General features: G+C 37.0%; 1 protein-coding gene across 8 annotated transcripts in view; it reads left to right on the top strand.

The window, feature by feature from the left end:
- Positions 1-18973, top strand: part of ctnnd2b (catenin (cadherin-associated protein), delta 2b) — a 105367-nt gene that overhangs the window by 27027 nt on the left and 59367 nt on the right. For all 8 annotated transcript variants that reach the window (XM_048164084.1, XM_048164082.1, XM_048164081.1 and 5 more), the window contains 2 exons: positions 15891-15925; positions 18026-18142. In XM_048164084.1, the coding sequence (XP_048020041.1) occupies positions 15891-15925; positions 18026-18142 (152 nt within the window). The remainder of the gene's footprint in view (positions 1-15890; positions 15926-18025; positions 18143-18973) is intronic.

The following is an 18973-nucleotide window of genomic DNA, read 5'->3' as shown; positions in this document are numbered from 1 at the left end:
TAATTAAAATCTCAAAAGTAAACGAGAACAGATACTATAACAAAACACGTATGGATTATATGCAATCAGTTTGACCCTTCAGAGGCTGATAAGTGCTTCTAATAACTGTTTACAGCAAATGTTCAAATTGAATTGAATGGCCCCTTTGTATTGTCCTCTTGTTGTTGCTGTGGAGAATATTTTGTGTGCTTATTCATCAAGCCTGAAAACTCCATAAATCAAATGTCCTTCAGCTTCAGTCTATAAGACTCCCACGTTGCTTGCTTTGTTGCTTGCTTTGTCAGTGAGATTCTGTTGTACAGGATGAAATCAGGTTTAAAGTTTTATATTTGTATCATTGGTATTAGTCTCACTACTTTTAGTGTGAGCGGGTAAGACAACTGGACCGTCTCATGTTGTCTTACATGCAAGCAAATGTTGATCAATTATTAGAAAACTGACAAAATATAGAAATTTGCATATTCAATATTTTTACATATTCATATTTCAATAGCAACTTTGTATTTATAGCTGTCTCATAGTATGCGGGCCCCACCACCACTATTACAAAACCCCTATATATAGTTTTTCTAAATTGCTAACACACAATTCATGAAACAATTCACCATTTTCAAAGTCCCTGTTCAGACAAGCCATTTCACATGCAAGTGCAGCTCCTATGTCTTTGGAGTGGGGAAGCATCATATTCTCCAAAGCAATTTTTTCAGGCTGGATCAAGCTAATGCACATGCGCAGTCCTAAGTGCACGTCTGTATAGGAAGCGCGCGTCTGACGTTTCTATAGGAGCTTCTAACAGCAGCTGCACTGATGCAACGACTTTACCAGTCGGCGATTGGCTCTTATTTAGAAGGCGGGACTTATTCCACCATATTGCGCGTTGGTCTTTCTCCCACTCATAATAATACAAGTGCACCACTGCCTAGAGAACACTAGTGAGATCAATTTATAATGATGTTACAAAAACCTCCTTTTGGCAATTAAGAATAATTTGACAGCTCAATGTCTATTACAGTATATAACATTAATATAAGGGTGCAAGATACAGTGAAATTCAATAGTAAGCTTTAAAGGGATAGTTCACCCACAAAATGAAAATTCTGTCATCATTTTCTCCCCCTAAAGTTGTTCCAAACCTGTATAAATGTATTTGTTCTGCTGTACACAAAGTAAAATTAAGTTATTTGGAAGAATGTTTGTAACCAAGCAGATCTCGCCCCACTGTATCGACTACAATAGTATTTTTTTCCTACTACGGTTGTCAATGGGGGGCGAGATCTGCTTGGTAAGAAATTTATACAGGTTTGAAACAACTTGAGGGGAAGTAAATGATTACAGAGTTTTCATTTTTGGGTGAACTGTATGGTATTGCTGACCATATTTGCAATACTAGAGTAGTTTCTCCCTCTCCTAGGCAGTCGTCTCTCAGTTCTGCAAAAATACCAAATGTAAGAAGTACTTGGCTTGACAAACAAGCTGCTCAAAGCCATAATATAAGCTGCAAGTCAAATAACACACTGCTCAAGTATCTAATCAGGGTTTGCATGGATCTTGATTGGTCTCACAATTCAGGGTTATTTTACTTTGTGCACTTTTTTTTCTGCTGTTCACTTCAACAGACATATACTTTCAGTGATGATGTTACTAACTGGTGTTCGATTTCAATTGCATAACAATACGGATACAAAACACTGCACTATTAATTGCAGCAAGCTGAAAGTCACAGAATCAGGAGAAGCACCGTGGGCTAAAGAGAGCACTTTCAGCCCATGACCCACTTGTTTAATGAAACATGGGTCTTTTCACATAGCACTCCATTTTGAACAAACATAATACTGGCCTAGTTCTTCAACTAACTGTCTGATACTCTGATAAAATTTTTTACAAATCTCTGATTAACTGATGTGCAAAATGCCTCTGCAGTAACTTTAAATTAAAGTAAATTTCATGTGAAGTTGTCTTATTGTCTCTAGTAGGACCGAACCTAGGCACAGCGTCAAACATCTGCTGCTCTGAGTGAGGCCTTTGATTCTGTACTAGACGTTCACTGTCGAGCCCTATCCTGTAGCTTGGAGTTGTCTTGCTAAACGCTGTCTGTCGAGCACAGCAAGGAAGTATTAAGCCAAAGCTGTTTGACTGTTTCCCTGCCAGATTAGTCCACCAGTCTCCTGTGAGCTCGGACTGCGCTGGCACTGTGTACGCGTCTACAATGTGTGCCTCGAGGAGAGATAATGCTCTGTTGGCATGTGGTGTAAATAAGTTGTATTGAGGAGACAATGTGTTTGACAGCTCTAATCCTCACTATAGTAAAATGGCAAGCAAGAGATTCTGGCCATACAGTTGGCAATGTGAAAATACTATTATTAGAATTCAGTTCGTAAAGTATGTACATTATTTCAGTATTTGCTATATGTAGCAACAAGCTTTTTGTCTGTTCCTGCAGCTCAATTGGTAGAGTGAATGCTAGCATCATTATGGGAATGGGTAAAGTGTGTACCTTAATTGCAATGTAATCTGCTTTGAATAAAAGCATCTTCCTAAATGTAAAAAGAAAATGCATGAATGAATGTCTAGTATCACATACCCACTTTGCTTGGAATTGCACATGAAAAGAAAAGAAAATATTGAAAGGCTTTTCCATTGAGACGGTGCTGAAATGCATTATATTTATCTTAACCCTCTAGCTGCAGAGGATAAACTGATGGAAAGAAAAATAGTAGGCTGAATTCACTAAACAGTTTTTTTTGTGCAGTATTTGAGTGCAAAAATCTGCTGCCACTAGCAATCTACTTTAACTAGGCTTTTAAGTGAGCTGAAATAATGGTGCGCGTGTAAATTAAGTCATTATTGTTCTTTATATCCAGGCATGCAGCGTAGAAGAGTGCACTTTAAGCATTATAAAAGGCTGATTCAGGTACCTGGATCACAGTGTTGATAAAGTATACCAGAGTGTGGTAGTGTGCTGGACTTTTCAACCTGTACACTCTAAAAAATGCTGGGTTAAAAAGAGTTCGCTTGGGCAAGCCGTTTTTAACTCCCAAAACGAACTTTGTTTTGGCCTGATTTTGTTTGAAATGACGTCACATCAGTTTGTTCTTCAGTTTCGTTTTAAGTATATCGGGGCCTTTAGCCTACACTCTAAAAAATGCTGGGTTAAAAACAACCCAAGTTGGGTTGAAAATGGACAAACCCAGCGATTGGGTTGTTTTAACCCAGCGGTTGGGTTAAATGTTTGCCCAACCTGCTGGGTAGTTTTATTTAACTCAACTATTGTTTAAAAATTACTGTATTGCTTAATTAAAATGAACCCAAAGTATGTTGGAAATGAACATTTATTAATGTTCAATGAATAATTATTAAACAATAAACATTTATTAAATTGCTTATTAATAAATTTATATTAATAAACTATTAAACTATTAAATTTATATTAATAAAATATTAAAGCTTATTAATAAACATTCACCTTTTGTCTATTATTGTTGCCTCTAATTGCATCTGGTTTTTAATTTCCCAACTATTTTGGGTTCATTTTAAGCTAGCCATATAGCAATTTTTAAACAATAGTTGGTTTAAATAAAACTACCCAGCAGGTTGGGCAAACATTTAACCCAACCGCTGGGTTAAAACAACCCAATCGCTGGGTTTGTCCATTTTCAACCCAACTTGGGTTGTTTTTAACCCAGCATTTTTTAGAGTGTAGGCTAAAGACCCCGATATACTTAAAACGAAATTGAAGAACAAACTGATGTGACGTCATTTCAAACAAAATCAGGCCAAAACAAAGTTCGTTTTGGGAGTTAAAAACGGCTTGCCCAAGCGAACTCTCAGGAAAAGTTTGCTCCAGCTGCAAAACGCCTTCATACTACCATTGGTCCGTGAAGATAATGTAATAGGAGGTGTACGCTGAGGCGCCGCCTTCTTTCACGTGAAACTCTTTTCTGACTCATTTGGTCTGTTGAGTCCGTTGAGGTAAGATCTCCGCAGGTGAAAACATGAATTCACTAGATAGCCGCTTTATTGTAAAAAAGAAGTTGTGCTTCTGATGAAATGAGGCTCTGGCTGAATCCTATGAATTGACCCATCGCAGGGAGTTTGATTGACAAGCGATCTAACCAGTCAGAACGCAGAATCCGCCATTTTGTCCGACAAAGCAGTCAGGAGTTACAAGATTAACCTCGGTGGAGTTAAACTCAAAAAAATGTGTGTATTAACGTCTTTCCGCGTTTGAATCAACATTTCTTCTCATGTTCATTCATGTTTATTTGATGCTATAAATTAACTAGTAGGAAGAGATGATCGGTTCACGAGCCGCTTGAGCTGAGGCGCTACAGCAATCTGTCACTACCATGGTCATGACACATTAAAGAGCCACAAAACAGTTTTTGTTGTTTGAATTTCTTAAAAAACTACACAGTTTGAAAGCTGGGACTTTGTTTAATATCATAAGTAACCTGGTTTGTCTTGTCTGTCGACGTGTTGTCAGTTTCCTCTTTGCTCCGCGATGTGTTTTTCACCATGGCTTGTCGGACAAATCAACAGTAACTAAGGGGGGGCGGGTCTTTGCGAAGGGTCAATTGGGATATATTACTGTTTTCTTCCTGCGTCTCTCCATCAGTGTCCAACTCCGGTTTGAACAATGTAAGGCTGAACAACGTTACTTACATTGTCATTTTGGCTGTGTGAGATTCTCCAGTTTTGTTGTTGTTGTGCAATTGAAGTGCAAGCTGTTAAAGCTCCGCCCTCTTCTGGAAAGTGCTGGGAGCAGCAGCATATTTGCATTTAAAGGGACACACCCAAATAGGGGCAAATTTGACAAGCTATAATAAATGATCTGTGGGGTATTTTGAGCTGAAACTTCACAGACACATTCTGGAGACACCAGAGACTTATATTACATCTTGTAAAAGGGGCATTATAGGTCCCTTTTAATGATAACTAATATAGTTAACTAATGTTAATAAATTACACCTTATTGTAAAGTGTTACCAAACATTCTTCAAAATATCATCTTTCAAGATTTTCAGTTTTTTTCAACACGCAGTCATTGAAATTCATCCTGTTGAACCCGTCTAGAAGGGACAGGATTGAGGACGCTGGCAGTAAGAAACCTTCCCATCTGCCTGTGCACCCGGGGTGTCTGTGCTCAGACAATCCCTCTCCATTCTTACAGGATATTAAGCATATTAAGGGAGTCTGCTGCACTGGCTGACTCACGCTAAGTGTCTCCCCATACAGTACAGGGAATACAGAGCGTATTGATTTAGCAGGCAATCTGTCAGGCTTAAGAGGTGATGAAAGCGTCTTCTCCTGCCCAAGTTCAGTTATAAGCCTGGACTGTTTGACTTTAACCTAACCGTGTAGACTTAAACCCAGTCTGGTGACTGAAAGACAAGGATACTGTCTGCATCTCAATTACTGGGGTGACCCAGCAATTATTGCACTGAAGGTAGCTTTCAGTAAAACCAGGTTATGCTAAATTACATGTGATGAATGCTTTCATTCTCATTAGCTTCGTAAAATTACACTTTGGAAGAGATTTATAATATTGTATAACACATTTTGTTTCAGATATAGCTACATTTCTGAAAAAGACATGTAAATAGCAATACTATGGCATTTATCATAAGTTCTTTTTTTAATATCTAATGCTAATGTTTTCGATCTTAATGTGATTTCTAGTGTATTTTTGCACAAAGAAAGAAGAGGAAATTGTCTTTTGACAACATTACATGGCTGTCAATGCCAGTGGAAGTGTCACCGCTAGACAGCGACACATACTCGATCTGCCTTGTGACAAAGTGGCATACTGCTGCCTAGCTTAACTAAACCGACCTAGCATAGCGCAGATCTTAACCACTGAGCTCTCTACATGTGACATCACTCATGCTGTCAGCCTAATGACCTACCACATCCTCAGATGCACTCGAAATAACATTTCGTCCTTTTAAAAAGCAGACTTACAATAGGAAGTGTGATCCTGTAATTGCTCAGGCTAACTGCTGTTGTCTTAGCCTCATTTTGTTCCTTCATTCCTTTTAGCAGTGAGAATGTAGGGTGATTCAATTATGTTTTTAAATCTAAATCAGTCTGGAAACTCCTTTTGAAACACTTAAAATTATCAATGCAGTGACTTTACCTTAATTTACCATAGTAATTGAATAGTACCCATAGTGTAACTTTGGTTTTTGTCATCACTGATTCAAAACCATGAATTGCTTAATACTAATTTGATTGCTTAGTATTAACAACAACAACAACAACAACAAAAATGTTTAACAAGAATGCATTAAATTGCATAAAAGTGATCAAAAGAGACAGGGTTGCAAAAGATTTCTGTTTTCTGTTCAAAAAATTGCTGTTCTTTTGAACTTTCAATCAATCAAAGCATCCTGAAAAAAGTGTCATTTTTCCACAAAAACTGTTTTCTACATTGATAATAATAAGAAATGTTATTTTTGAGCACCAAATGAGTATATTAGAATGATTTCCAAAGGAGTTCATGTTACAATGAAGACTGGAGTAATGATGCTGAAAATTCAGCTTTGCCATCAACAAATTTTAAATTTTAAAATATATTAAAATATAAAACAGCTATTTTGAATTGTAATAATATTTCACTTGATTGACATTAATTCTTTTTTGTTCACCAGCCACTGTGGCTAGTGGTTTTCCAAAGTTACTAGCCACTAGGCATTTTCACTGGTCACAATTTTGACATCAATACCATGCAGAAAAACTGCACATAGATTTTTTTAATAGTATCTCATAATTTGGCAGCAGTTATATTAGGCTGTATTATACTTGTATATATTATACTTGCCAAGACCAGCATTTTGACATTATTTTGTGTATTTGAATGTTTACGTGCAATAAGCAGCAAAAAAGTACCGAGAGGCAGCTTTATGTTCGGGTGTGAACAAAATGCGGGAATGAGTAAAATTATGCGCAATCCCACACCGAAATTCAAGCCCTCTAACACCAACGATATTCATCTGGAGCAAATGAAAGGAGTGAGTGAGGGGAGACGGTATTTGTGTGTCAACTTGCTGTCAGAGAAATGAGAGAGCGAAAAAGCACAGCTGGTATTGTGTATCTTTTTTGCGGAAAATGAGTATTGAAAGCATTTCAGATATTTCAGTATCGAAGAATCTTTATTTTTGACAACACTACATTGCACTTAGTTTATTATTTCAGATGCCTTTTTAAAAGACTACAATTGAAAAATGTATATTATATATACAATTCAACCTGCCAAAGTGGCTAATAGGAGTGGCTGCGTTACACGCCACTGCTGAAATCACCTGCATTTGGCGGGTTGCAGGGTGTTAATGTCAAGCCCTGATGGTATTCCATATACATAAGCACTACATTTTGTAAACAACTTACCACAGTGAGTGTTACTATATTAAAACTACTATAAATTTTCCTGACTCAGTTTCCAGACGAGAGCCATTTTATGCCAGCCGGGGCTGCAGAGGTGTCTGGGGACTCATGTTTATGTTGCTGTGATTTGTAGTGAAAGTATTTTACCTTCATGCCATTCTGTAAAAGAGTGTTTGCCATCACAGAGTAGCAGTGCAGCATCTGTGCAGCACCAGCCATTGCTTTCATATCCTCTGACACAATTCTGCCGTGAGAAAGATGGCCATGATTCAGCACTTCAAGAGGGGCTCTCTCATTACGGGATGCTCTCTCGCACTGGGATTGAAATGTATTCCTCTCTGAGGACTGTGTTACATCTCTCTTGAATTGTAGAGTATTGTATATCATTCCATGAACAATCCAAAAGCCCACACAGGATTGTTTCTGCTTTTCTCATGTCTTTGCTAAACTGACTTTTCAAGGACTGTAGGAGTGCTTTCGATTGGCAAAATGACATAAATTTCAGCCTATACCTCACAGAAAGATATCATAGGGCTCCAGAGGACTTGAAATATGGTACTTTTATGATACTTGTATAGTATTTCTTAGTCATTTTGGAGCTTGACACTGACCGCTCACATTCTCATTCAATATAAAAGAAGGAGTGGGCAGGATAGTCTTAAATTCACAGTTTGTGTTCTATGGAAGAAAGAAAGTCTTTTTTTTCGGTGGACTGTCTTTTTAATCTTGAAGCCCTAATGACTAAATTGATTAAATAGATTGTTTCTATGTGTCTAGCTGAAATGTTTCATGATAAATTGCTCTCTTTGTTATATATCTCACATACAGTATCAGGACGAACAAGGACTATTTTAGTCTCACTCATCTAGAGTTTAATGATGGGTGGCCTGGCTCTTACGGATGAGTGCCTCTGCTCCGCACTCATTAATACAATCACGTGAAGCCCTTTCACATGCTTTGTCAGACAGCATGGCCTATGCACAGCTCTGAAGACATGGGAAAGTAGTTAGCCCCACCCCCTTGATCAAACGCTTGTGAAAATCACCAGTTAGTTTCATGTGTGTAATCTTACATTTGAATTTCAACATCAATCTATTTGAGGTGATATTCTTCTTTTTGAACTGTGTTTATTTTACATTTAAATTCCTTCTTCTCTCTATCTTATATATATTTAGCTTGAAATAGCAAGCAGCCTCTTTTTTTTTAATGGCATGTGTCTATCTGTGTGTCACTTGGGAGGCACTCATTGACCCCCAGCAGTTTCGGGCCGGCCCTCTTCTCTCCCTCCCTCTTTCATTCTTTTCACATACGTTAGCATTGAACAAAAGCCGCTCTCAGCTTTGTTCCAGCTTTTCATAGCACACTTTCACTCTTTCGCACCAAAATCTCAACTTTCTTTCTCCTATGACAATCCAAGGCAAACAGGCTGTAACAAACACATACAAAAAACATTTTGTATTATTGCAGTTTAAGCAGCTAGTTTTTGTAATGTGCACTCCACAGCACAAATTATGAAAATAAATATTTATATTCAAATGATATATACACTCAATTTCATAAAATTGACCCTTATGACTGGTTTTGTGGTCCAGGGTCGCATATTATATACTTGAAGCAAATAAAGCAAATATTAATGCCTTATTCTGCATGACCATATTCTATGTTCCTTAATAGTCTTTACATGGATGAGCGCTTCAATCTAGGCTATCACTTAACGGTGTGGTGGAGACTCCGTTCTGATGAAATCAGAAAACAAAATGCACACAAATGTGTCCCTGCTCTTGATATACAATCACTGATGAACATCTTTGGTTTTAATGAGGAAAAAACATAAAATAAACTATACTAGGGGGGATTAGAACCCAGAACCTCTCGCACGCTTGACAAAAAATCTACCACCAGACCATTAGGCCATATACATTTTTAAAGTGGATCTACATAGTTATTCACTAATGTAAATACTCTTGAGACTAACAATATATTGTATTATAGTAGATGTAAGGATGAAACTATCACATTAAACGTGAGTTCTATGTCAAATTTTGTGCATTTGTTATCATACATTTCTGATATGCAATAAACACACAAGCACTCCTGTCCCACCCCTTTTTAAAACAATTCTATGTTCCTTAATAGTGAATATACATACATACATACATATATATATATAATTGTATTTATATGTTAGTACTGTCAGTTGAATAAAAAAAGTAACTAACTAATCACATTTTTTTTTTGTAATTAATCACACCTAACATTAAAATGTGTAATGTATTTTTATATTCTAATGGACTTCACTTATTGGAACTAATTGGATTCAATGCTGTTAAATGTGTATATAAATGTATTTAATGCAGTTAATGATTTATCGGTCCCACTTTATATTAAGTGGCCTTAACTACTATGTCTTTACAATTTAATTAATCATTTGATACAATGCACTTATTGTGTACATACATGTTTTTACATTGTACTTATATTTGAAAAACACCTGCATGTAATTACATCTGTAATTAATTTCTGTAATTACATTTATAATTACACTGTTGACCCATCCCTTAACCCTTACCCCTTACCCCTACCCTTAAACCTACCCATACCACCAAAGCTTTCCCTAACCTTTCCCGTACCCCACCTCAATAGCAGCAAAAGTGTTTTGCAATTCAGTATGAACCCATTAAGTACATTTTACTTATTTTTTGACGTAAGTACATAGTAGTTAACGCCACTTAATATAAAGTGGGACCGATTTATCTAATTTGACATTGTAATACACATTTAATGGCATTAAACAATTTGTTTTTAAATGATAAGAAAATTAATACATATTTACATATCTGTATTTTTATGATAATATATTTCTGTAGATAGATGCTATAACCAGAATCTGTCTTACTGCGAACAACAAAAGAATAATAATTAGCAAAATGAATGCGGCATTTTATTATCCCCAAATCTCAACAGGAGATATCACCTTTGGTTTCCTCTAATGCAACAGGTGCCACTGATAGGTGAGATTATTCATCAATTTAGCATTTGTTTGCAGTCCACATCCCTTTGTTTGTTACTTACAAACCAAGAAGATATTAGTGAATAATTGTAGAACAATATGTAGACAAATAATTTTGCCAGAATGGAGGCAAAGAACACTAAATCAGAGTGCTAATTGTAATGGTCCAAATCACATTGCTCCAAGTGTTTCAGCTAATATGTTGAGTCAATATGGAAATGGAGCACATAAAGAACAGTGATTAACTACTGACCACACAATGACCCACAGCTGTGATTGCCTCATCTGTCATGTCGTTATTCTCAAGTTAATTATCTTGGGAGAGAAAAATATCTTCATCCTAAAAGGCTTTAATGATCCCCATGAAGACAGACTCATTCTGTGCTATCACTGTGATGTTATCTTGCCAGACGTCTTCAAGAGTGATATCACAATTGTCAGTCTTATAGCATACTGGAAATTGAACGACAATTTCCAGCCAATGGGAACAATTAGTTGTTATTTATTTATTTATTTATTTTGTGTTGTAGGCACTCATATCATATCTCACAACTGAATCTGTGTTTATCTACCTTAGAGGACTTATTTATTTATTTAGCTTGTAATTACCTGACATATTTAGCCAGTAATTGTCTTTTATTGGGAGCTATTAGGATGAAAACAGTTAATGCTTGTTTGAAAGCGGGTCGACTCACTCATTAAATCGGGGGTTCGGCTAAAAAATGCCTTGTGGCTCATCTCTGTTGCTCACTCTCCGGGAGCCTGTCTCTGTCCATGCATTGTTCGTGGAAGAATCGGTGATGAATGGGTTTTAGGAGAACAACGCCGTGGCCCTATTAACATGTGGCGTTTTGTTTTCTTCTGCGATTCGTCACCCCCGCACAAACACAGACAGCCTCACAAAATGAATCCTTACACACTCGCCGGAAGAAAATCAATAGAGTGATTTAGCAGCTGCTGTAAGGATCCAAGGACAATGGGTGAGCGTTTAGCCTCCTGATACCGTTAAGGGTAGGGCAGGCCGCTATATACTGTGCTGTGGCAAACCCGGTCATTGATTAGGGGAATGTGACTTGACGTTCTTCCTCAAGCCTTTATTTCCACCCGATCCATAATCATCATAGCTACTGTTTGTGTGTTCTACAACAGAGATGATACTTCATTGATCGAGTTATGTGATTCAGAGTGTGTGCAAATTGATTTATGAACTTGATGGGTAAACAGCTATACAAGCATTTTATGGCAGCCAAAGTATTTAGTAACACCACATGGCCAAAAGTATTTTGGGGATTGGTAAGATTTTTTTTGAAAGAAGTCTCTTATGTTCATTAAGGCTGCATTTATTTAATAAAAATGTAGTAAAAACACTTTAGATTAGGGTCCAACTATCACTATTAACCATAGGTGTAATTTGCGGGTGGGACAGGTGGGACATGTCCCCCCACTAATTTTTGCCAGGCTCGATATTGTCCCTACCACTTTTTGATACATCTCGCAACACGGCTGTATCTAATACAAAAGAAACATCTCTAGTTGATTAGCAATTTGTACATTTGTGTTAAAAAAGAGGCGATCTGGCGCTGGGATATGTTTTTTTTAAACAGTGCTCGTTGCCACTGTTATCAGTGGCGCAACAGTGTTCTTCTGACGCTCTTGCACACTGCGCAGTCTTTACACGGATGAGCGCTTCAGTCTAGGCTATTGCTTAACGGTGTGGTGGAGACTCCGTTCTGATGAAATCAGAAAATAACGTGTCCCTGCTCTTGATATACAATCACTGATGAACATCTTTGGTTTTAATGAGGAAAAAACATAAAATAAACTATACTAGGGGGGATTAGAACCCAGAACCTCTCGCACGCTTGACAAAAAAATCTACCACCAGACCATTAGGCCATATACATTTTTAAAGTGGATCTACATAGTTATTCACTAATGTAAATACTCTTGAGACTAACAATATATTGTATTATAATAGATGTAAGGATGAAACTATCACATTAAACATGAGTTCTATGTCAAAATTTGTACATTTGTTATCGTACATTTCTGATATGCAATAACAAACACACACTACTGTCCCACCCCTTTTTTTTTTAAAACAAAGTTATGCCACGGCTGTTAACTAACTATTAATTACAACTTTTGCCTCAATAAACTCTTAATTACTGCTTATTAATAGTTAGTAAGGTAGTTGTTAAGTTTAGGTATGGGGTGGATTTAGGGATGTAGAATATGGTCATGCAGAGTAAGGCATTAATATGTGTTTTGTATTAATACTAATAAACAGCCAATATCCTAGTAATATGCATGCTAATAAGCAACTAGTAAAAATTGGACCCTAAACTAAAGTGTTACTATATTGTTAAACATTATTACAATTTAAAATAACTGTTTTCTGTTGTAATTTATTTTAAAATGCCTGTGATTGCAAAGCTGATTTTTTTAGCAGCATTAGTCCAGTCTTCAGTGTCACGTGATTCTCCAGAAATCATTCTAATATGCTGATTTGGTGCTCAAGAAACATTTCTTCTTTTTATCAATGTTGAAAACAGTACAGATACATCATTCAGGACTCCGATGAATAGAAAGTTCAAAAGAACAGCCCTTTTTTAATCAATCTTTTGTAACATTACAAATGTCTTTACTGTCCTTGCAGAATAAAAGTATTCATTTCTTAAAGTCCCTCTGTGGTGAAAATCAAGCTTTTAATGTTGTTTATATGTCTATGTGGTGTTTTTAATATGCTTTAAAGGTGCCATAGAACCCTTTTTCACAAGATGTAATATAAGTCTAAGGTGTCTCCTGAATATGTCTGTGAAGATTCAGCTCAAAATACCCCATAGATTTTTTATTATTCAATTTTTTAACTGCCTATTTTGGGGCATAATTAAAAATGCGCCGTTTCTGTGCATGTCCCCTTTAAATGCTCGCGCTCCCCGCCCCCAAGCTCGCAACTCTATAATACATTGCATAAACAAAGTTCACACAGCTAATATAACCCTCAAAATGGATCTTTACAAAGTGTTCGTCATGCAGCATATTGGATCATGTGAGTATAGTATTTATTTGGATGTTTACATTTGATTCTGAATGAGTTTGAGGCTATGCTCCGTGGCTAACGGGGCTAATGCTAACATTACACACTGTTGGAGAGATTTATAAAGAATGAAGTTGTGTTTATGAATTATACAGACTGCAAGTGTTTAATAATGAAAATAACGACATGGCTCTGGTCTCCGTGAACACAGTAAGAAACAATGGTAACTTTAACCACATTTAACAGTACATTAGCAACATGCTAACGAAACATTTAGAAAGACAATTTACAAATATCACTAAAAATATCATGATATCATGGATCATATCAGTTATTATTGCTCCATCTGCCATTTTTCGATATTGTCCTTGCTTGCTTACCTGCATAAAGTCTGTTGATTCGGCTGTGCACAGCTCCAGACATTAATACTGGCTTGTCTAATGCCTTGAACATGGACTGGCATATGCAAAAGTTGGGGGCGTACATATTAATGATCCCGACTGTTGGTGTTATGTTGAGATTCGCCTGTTCTTCAGAGGTCTTTTGCAAAAATCTAATTTACATAAGATGGAGGAAACAATGGTGTTTGAGACTCACTGTATGTCATTTCCATGGACAGAACTCTAATTATTTAACTATCCTGAATTAAATTCAGTTTTCAATTGTAGGGCACCTTTAAGACAAACCATGTGCAAATTCATAACTCAACACCATTACTGAGTATTTTCTCCTTAAAACTGCAGTGAACCAAAGATAGTCTCAAAAACGCAGGTGTTTCTGACATCACAAACTACCTTGCAACCAATCACGTCAACGTGTGATCATCAATGAGTAGGGGTGTGACGAGATCTCGTGGCACGAGATCTCGCGAGACTAAACTGTGACGAGATTTCTCGTCGAGGCGAAAAGTAGTCTCGTGATGTTGCCATGACAGAGTGTTAGGATGATTAGGAAAGAATATGCCATCGCTACGTTTACATTATGCCTCCACTGTCGTTTTGCTTTGTATTTAAATAAAAAAAAAACCATTTAATTCAGTTGGATAACGGTCGCCGCCGCTCCATATTTACAGAGTACGCGCGACCGTTGAAAGTGAAAGTAAACGCGCGCGCGCATTCAAACGTGATTTCAATACCCCGCATTTGAAAGCGGCTCCCCGATGAATGCAGATATCTCTCAATATGAAACCTATTTTAGGCTGGGCAGTGTAGTTGTAACCATCTCCTAGCTCTGTATCAAAGAAAAATTTGGTCTTATTTCATCTTTGAATATTGAGAGAGTGCGATTATGGTTGCACTTATTGTAAAGTGTTACCATAAAAATGAATAACAGTTTTCTCTTCTTATTATTTACTAGTACAAACAATAAGGTTTCATTTGTTAACATTAGTTAATACACTGTAAACTAACAATGAATGACTATTTTTATCAACTAACAAACAAAGATTAATAAATACTGTAGCAAATATATTGCTCGTTGTTAGTTGATGTTGGTTAATACATTAATGTTAATAAATGAGACCTTATTGTAAAGTGTTACCATTTTTATTTATACTGTTTTTATTTCTGTGATCAGTTTGTGGAGAGGAGTTCAGTTAGGAGGTCAAAAGCTGTAGAAGCTCATAATTCATGTACAGTAAGATCTGAAGAGAAGCCAGTCAGTTGAGTTAGTGGCAAAACCTTTTACAGTGCTTGGGTATTGTTGTCTTTTACTGCATATGATAATTCAGTCTCAGAAAGTAGAACTGAAATGACATTCATTACAAAATGATTAGTTAAAACATTTCAAATACACCTGCAGAATATTTTTTCTAGTCATGTATTTCGCCATCTTGTCTCGTCTCGTGAACTCAATCTCGAGTCTCGTCTCGTCTCGTGAGATACTGGTCTCGTCACACCCCTATCAATGAGTAGATCTCTGAGCTGGTGTGTGTGAGTGGAGGCGGGGCTTATTTGCATATTCATAGAACCGCGTATAATAAATGAGCCAAGGGTGTAGAGTTAAATTCAAGCTATTTTAAGGCATGAATATTTTTTTTTTCAAGGAAAAAAAACATTTAAATATATCATTTTGGTGATCAAAGATGAGTTTTAAGGGATAAAACTGTTGACAACAGGGGGAAAATCTTACTGACTCCAAAGTTTTGGCAGATATGTCTACTTCACTTATACCCTTTAATAACAGGTGCATAAAATCACACATACAGCCATGCAATCTCCTTAGACAAACATTTACAGTAAAACAGTGATATGCTCCAGTGCACAAAGCGAGGTCTGTGAAGAAATGGTTCACCGAATCTGAATCATTGAACACATTTGGGATGAATCACGAGCTATGCCCCATCATGACTGACCTCACTGATGCTCTTGTGTCTGCTTTACCATAAAAAAAGATTATGATCACTTCAGTGTTTGTGTTGATGATACATCTAAATCTGTTCTATCCTTAATCCTACAGTTCTGCAGATGAGAAGTTTCGCTGGAACAACCAAGGTAACTGGACTGTTTTCTTGCTAAAATGAGAATTTTCTTGCTCTTTATCCCATCTGAAATCCAAATACAAGAAGGTGAATTTTGTATGAAGAAATGCCTTTTGACAGTTGTCATCATCTATCAGCCCACGTGGTGCATGTCAGAGTGAAACATGTTGACTTTTGACTCTATTGATTGTGCTACAGCAAAACGTTAGCCAAAGATGACAACCTCTGCCTTCCAGAACATAAAACAGAGGAGAGGCTGAGATTGAAGAGCAGGAGCAGTGCAGCACATAAATGATTCATGAGCTTGCGGTCACACCACATTCTTTAAAATACTGGGATTTTGACAAAGCATCAAAACAAAACCAGATTAAGCATCTCATTCTCATGCAGGCTAGTTCAAATAAAAAAAAAAATGATATAGTTGATTCCTCAGTGGTTGCTTTTTTACTTTAAAATGTTTATGTTTAGCTACACAGCTACCACAATTACATTGTAAAAACATTGTGAAAAAGTTGTGATAACGTTTTATATAATTTAAGGCCAATTCACACTAAACTGACAGACGCCAACCAATGGCAACAGACACTTTGTCAAGTCGGCATCTGTTGGCATTGAACGGCGCTTGTTTTCATGTTCAGTCAGCTTTTGTCGTGTCGTGGAATGTCTGAGAAGTGACATACTGTAATCTGGTGATTGTGCACATTAGTCATTATCTGTCAGTACAGTGTGAATTGGCCTTAATATGTCAGATGGGGTGTTTTTTTTTGGGTTTTTTTTACATAGTAGTATTTATGAGACTCCAGTGTAGTCTTTTTTCATCTTAAAACTAGTCAAGTTGGCTTGAGAAAGCCAACTTACTGAAATGCTATTTAAACTTTCTATTATTCTTCCGAGACAAAATGTTTGACTCTAACTCCTCCTAGAGCTTTAACTCTGAAACTACCAAATTTGGGTCAGAACTTCATACTGTTCAGGCTTAGTGTACTATATCTTTTCTAACTGATACGGCTTATGGTTTTCCTAAAAATGAAGATTAAAAATCATAAAAATCCCATCTATCTATCTGTCTATCTGTCTATCTGTCTATCTATCTATCTATCTATCTATCTATCTATCTATCTATCTATCTATCTATCTATCTATCTATCTGTCTGTCTGTCTGTCTGTCTAGCAACATGTTAAATCATGCTAGCAAAATTGTCATTCACATGTATTTCAAAACCTAATAAATAAATAAAATGTTGCAGATTGGTCTAGTTTTGATTTTGTAGCAAAAACATGATTTGAATATGTAAATTGCACATTACTGTTATATTTTTACAGTTTTAAATTATAGGTGTCATTTCTAGAATGTTTTTAAAGCATTTACTGCAGCGTAACCTAACTGCAATCAAAATTCAATATTGCAAAACATTTTGTTCTTGCTAGTAACTACCAGAATATTTAAACACTCATTATTGTGGGGAGCTGCTTCATTTTTTGTCCTAGGTGTTTCTATTTAGACTAGGTAAACCCAGCCTGATCTGCCGGCGATTTGATTTTCCCGTACATTCATTTCTACTGCTTCTGTTACACTTTTGCGGGAACCAATCACAGACTGGCTTATCCACCTTGCTCGCTATTGGCGGGTATAACACGATGACAATAGAGAAGCGACGGCAAGCACGACCGTCAATCCAATTTCTTTTAACCTCTCGACGATGCTGAATGACTTCTTTAGTTTATCAAACAAATCGCTCGAGTGGGTGTAAATACCACTCACTTTCATGTTTTTTTTTTTTTTTGCACAACCTGCAAAAATCGTTCGATGCCATTGCTGCTTCTGCAAACCGCTGATCAATGCTACAAACCAATACAAACTAAACCTGTCTGGAGTTTTCGCGTCGCTCTGCAAAGCACGTCACCCAGATCGTTGATCTGATTGGTTGAAGGACTATCCAATTGCGTGAATAATGCTCGTTGATGACGCCTAATGTGCAGTAGAAAATACATACAGACTCCCCAGACCAATGTTCAATTTTAAATTGAGCTTGGTCTGGTGATAGCCAGACAAGTTTCTATTATGAATCAAATGCCTTCTAGATGAAGTTACCTCTCATGTTTTTGTTCACAGACGGACAGAAGGATATAGAGGAGGAGCTCACCACAGGCCTGGAACTTGTAGATTCCTGCATCCGATCTCTTCAAGAGTCTGGTATTCTGGATTCACAGGAATTCACTGCAGGCGAAAGTAAGGAGCACTTTTAAATGCTGGAAGTTTAACACAATTAAGAAATTACTGAGACTGAACAATGTTAATGACTCCTAAATGTTCTGATCCCGCAGAGTTATGATCTTATGCTAAAATGATTGAGAGTCGGGTCTGTAATTTACATTCTTAGTCAGAAATGCATGTGTAACAGCTTATAATATGAGCTTGCAGGTGTCGCTCTGTAGAGTGTATCCACATGAGCTTGATATATTCTCCAGCTTTGTGAAATTCATCACTTAACCACCCTATTTTCCTTATTATGCATGTTAGCTTATTGCATGAATTAAGTGTTATTTCACAGCAGAGTTTTAAAGGAAACAAGTTGAAGGAGGCAACAAATATTCAAATAATGTATGTCAAAAAGCATATTCACCCTGCTGAGAATATCAGACTTGCCTCATCTGAACTGATTAGATATGAATACTCTAAACGGTTGATATATTTCAAAGGCTCAGTTTCTCTGTGTTTAAAGGAGGTTGAGATATAGTGTAAAAAAGGTGTCCATATAGCCCAGTGGTCTCAAACTGCCGGCCCGCGGGTCATTTACGGCCCGCCCACCTCCTCTACCCGGCCCGCAACTGATCTCAAAAATAAAACATAATCCGGCCCGCTAAAATATTATTATTATTATCTAGTTGCTACCTGTCTGATATGCAAATAAAAAGTCGCCGGTTTAAGGGGGCATTCACACGCGTCACATAAGCAGCCGCGCCGCATTCTCCTTCTTTCCAATGCGCTTTCGCTCCAGTGGCGTCTTTCGTTGCTATGCAACCATAAGCCGCGCTCTAAACCCTGTCGCTTCTATTATGA

This window comes from Megalobrama amblycephala, linkage group LG17 (assembly GCF_018812025.1).
Source record: "Megalobrama amblycephala isolate DHTTF-2021 linkage group LG17, ASM1881202v1, whole genome shotgun sequence".
Taxonomy (NCBI): domain Eukaryota; kingdom Metazoa; phylum Chordata; class Actinopteri; order Cypriniformes; family Xenocyprididae; genus Megalobrama; species Megalobrama amblycephala.
The sequence above is the reverse complement of the archived record's forward strand: the minus strand, read 5'-3'. Positions and strand labels throughout refer to the sequence as shown.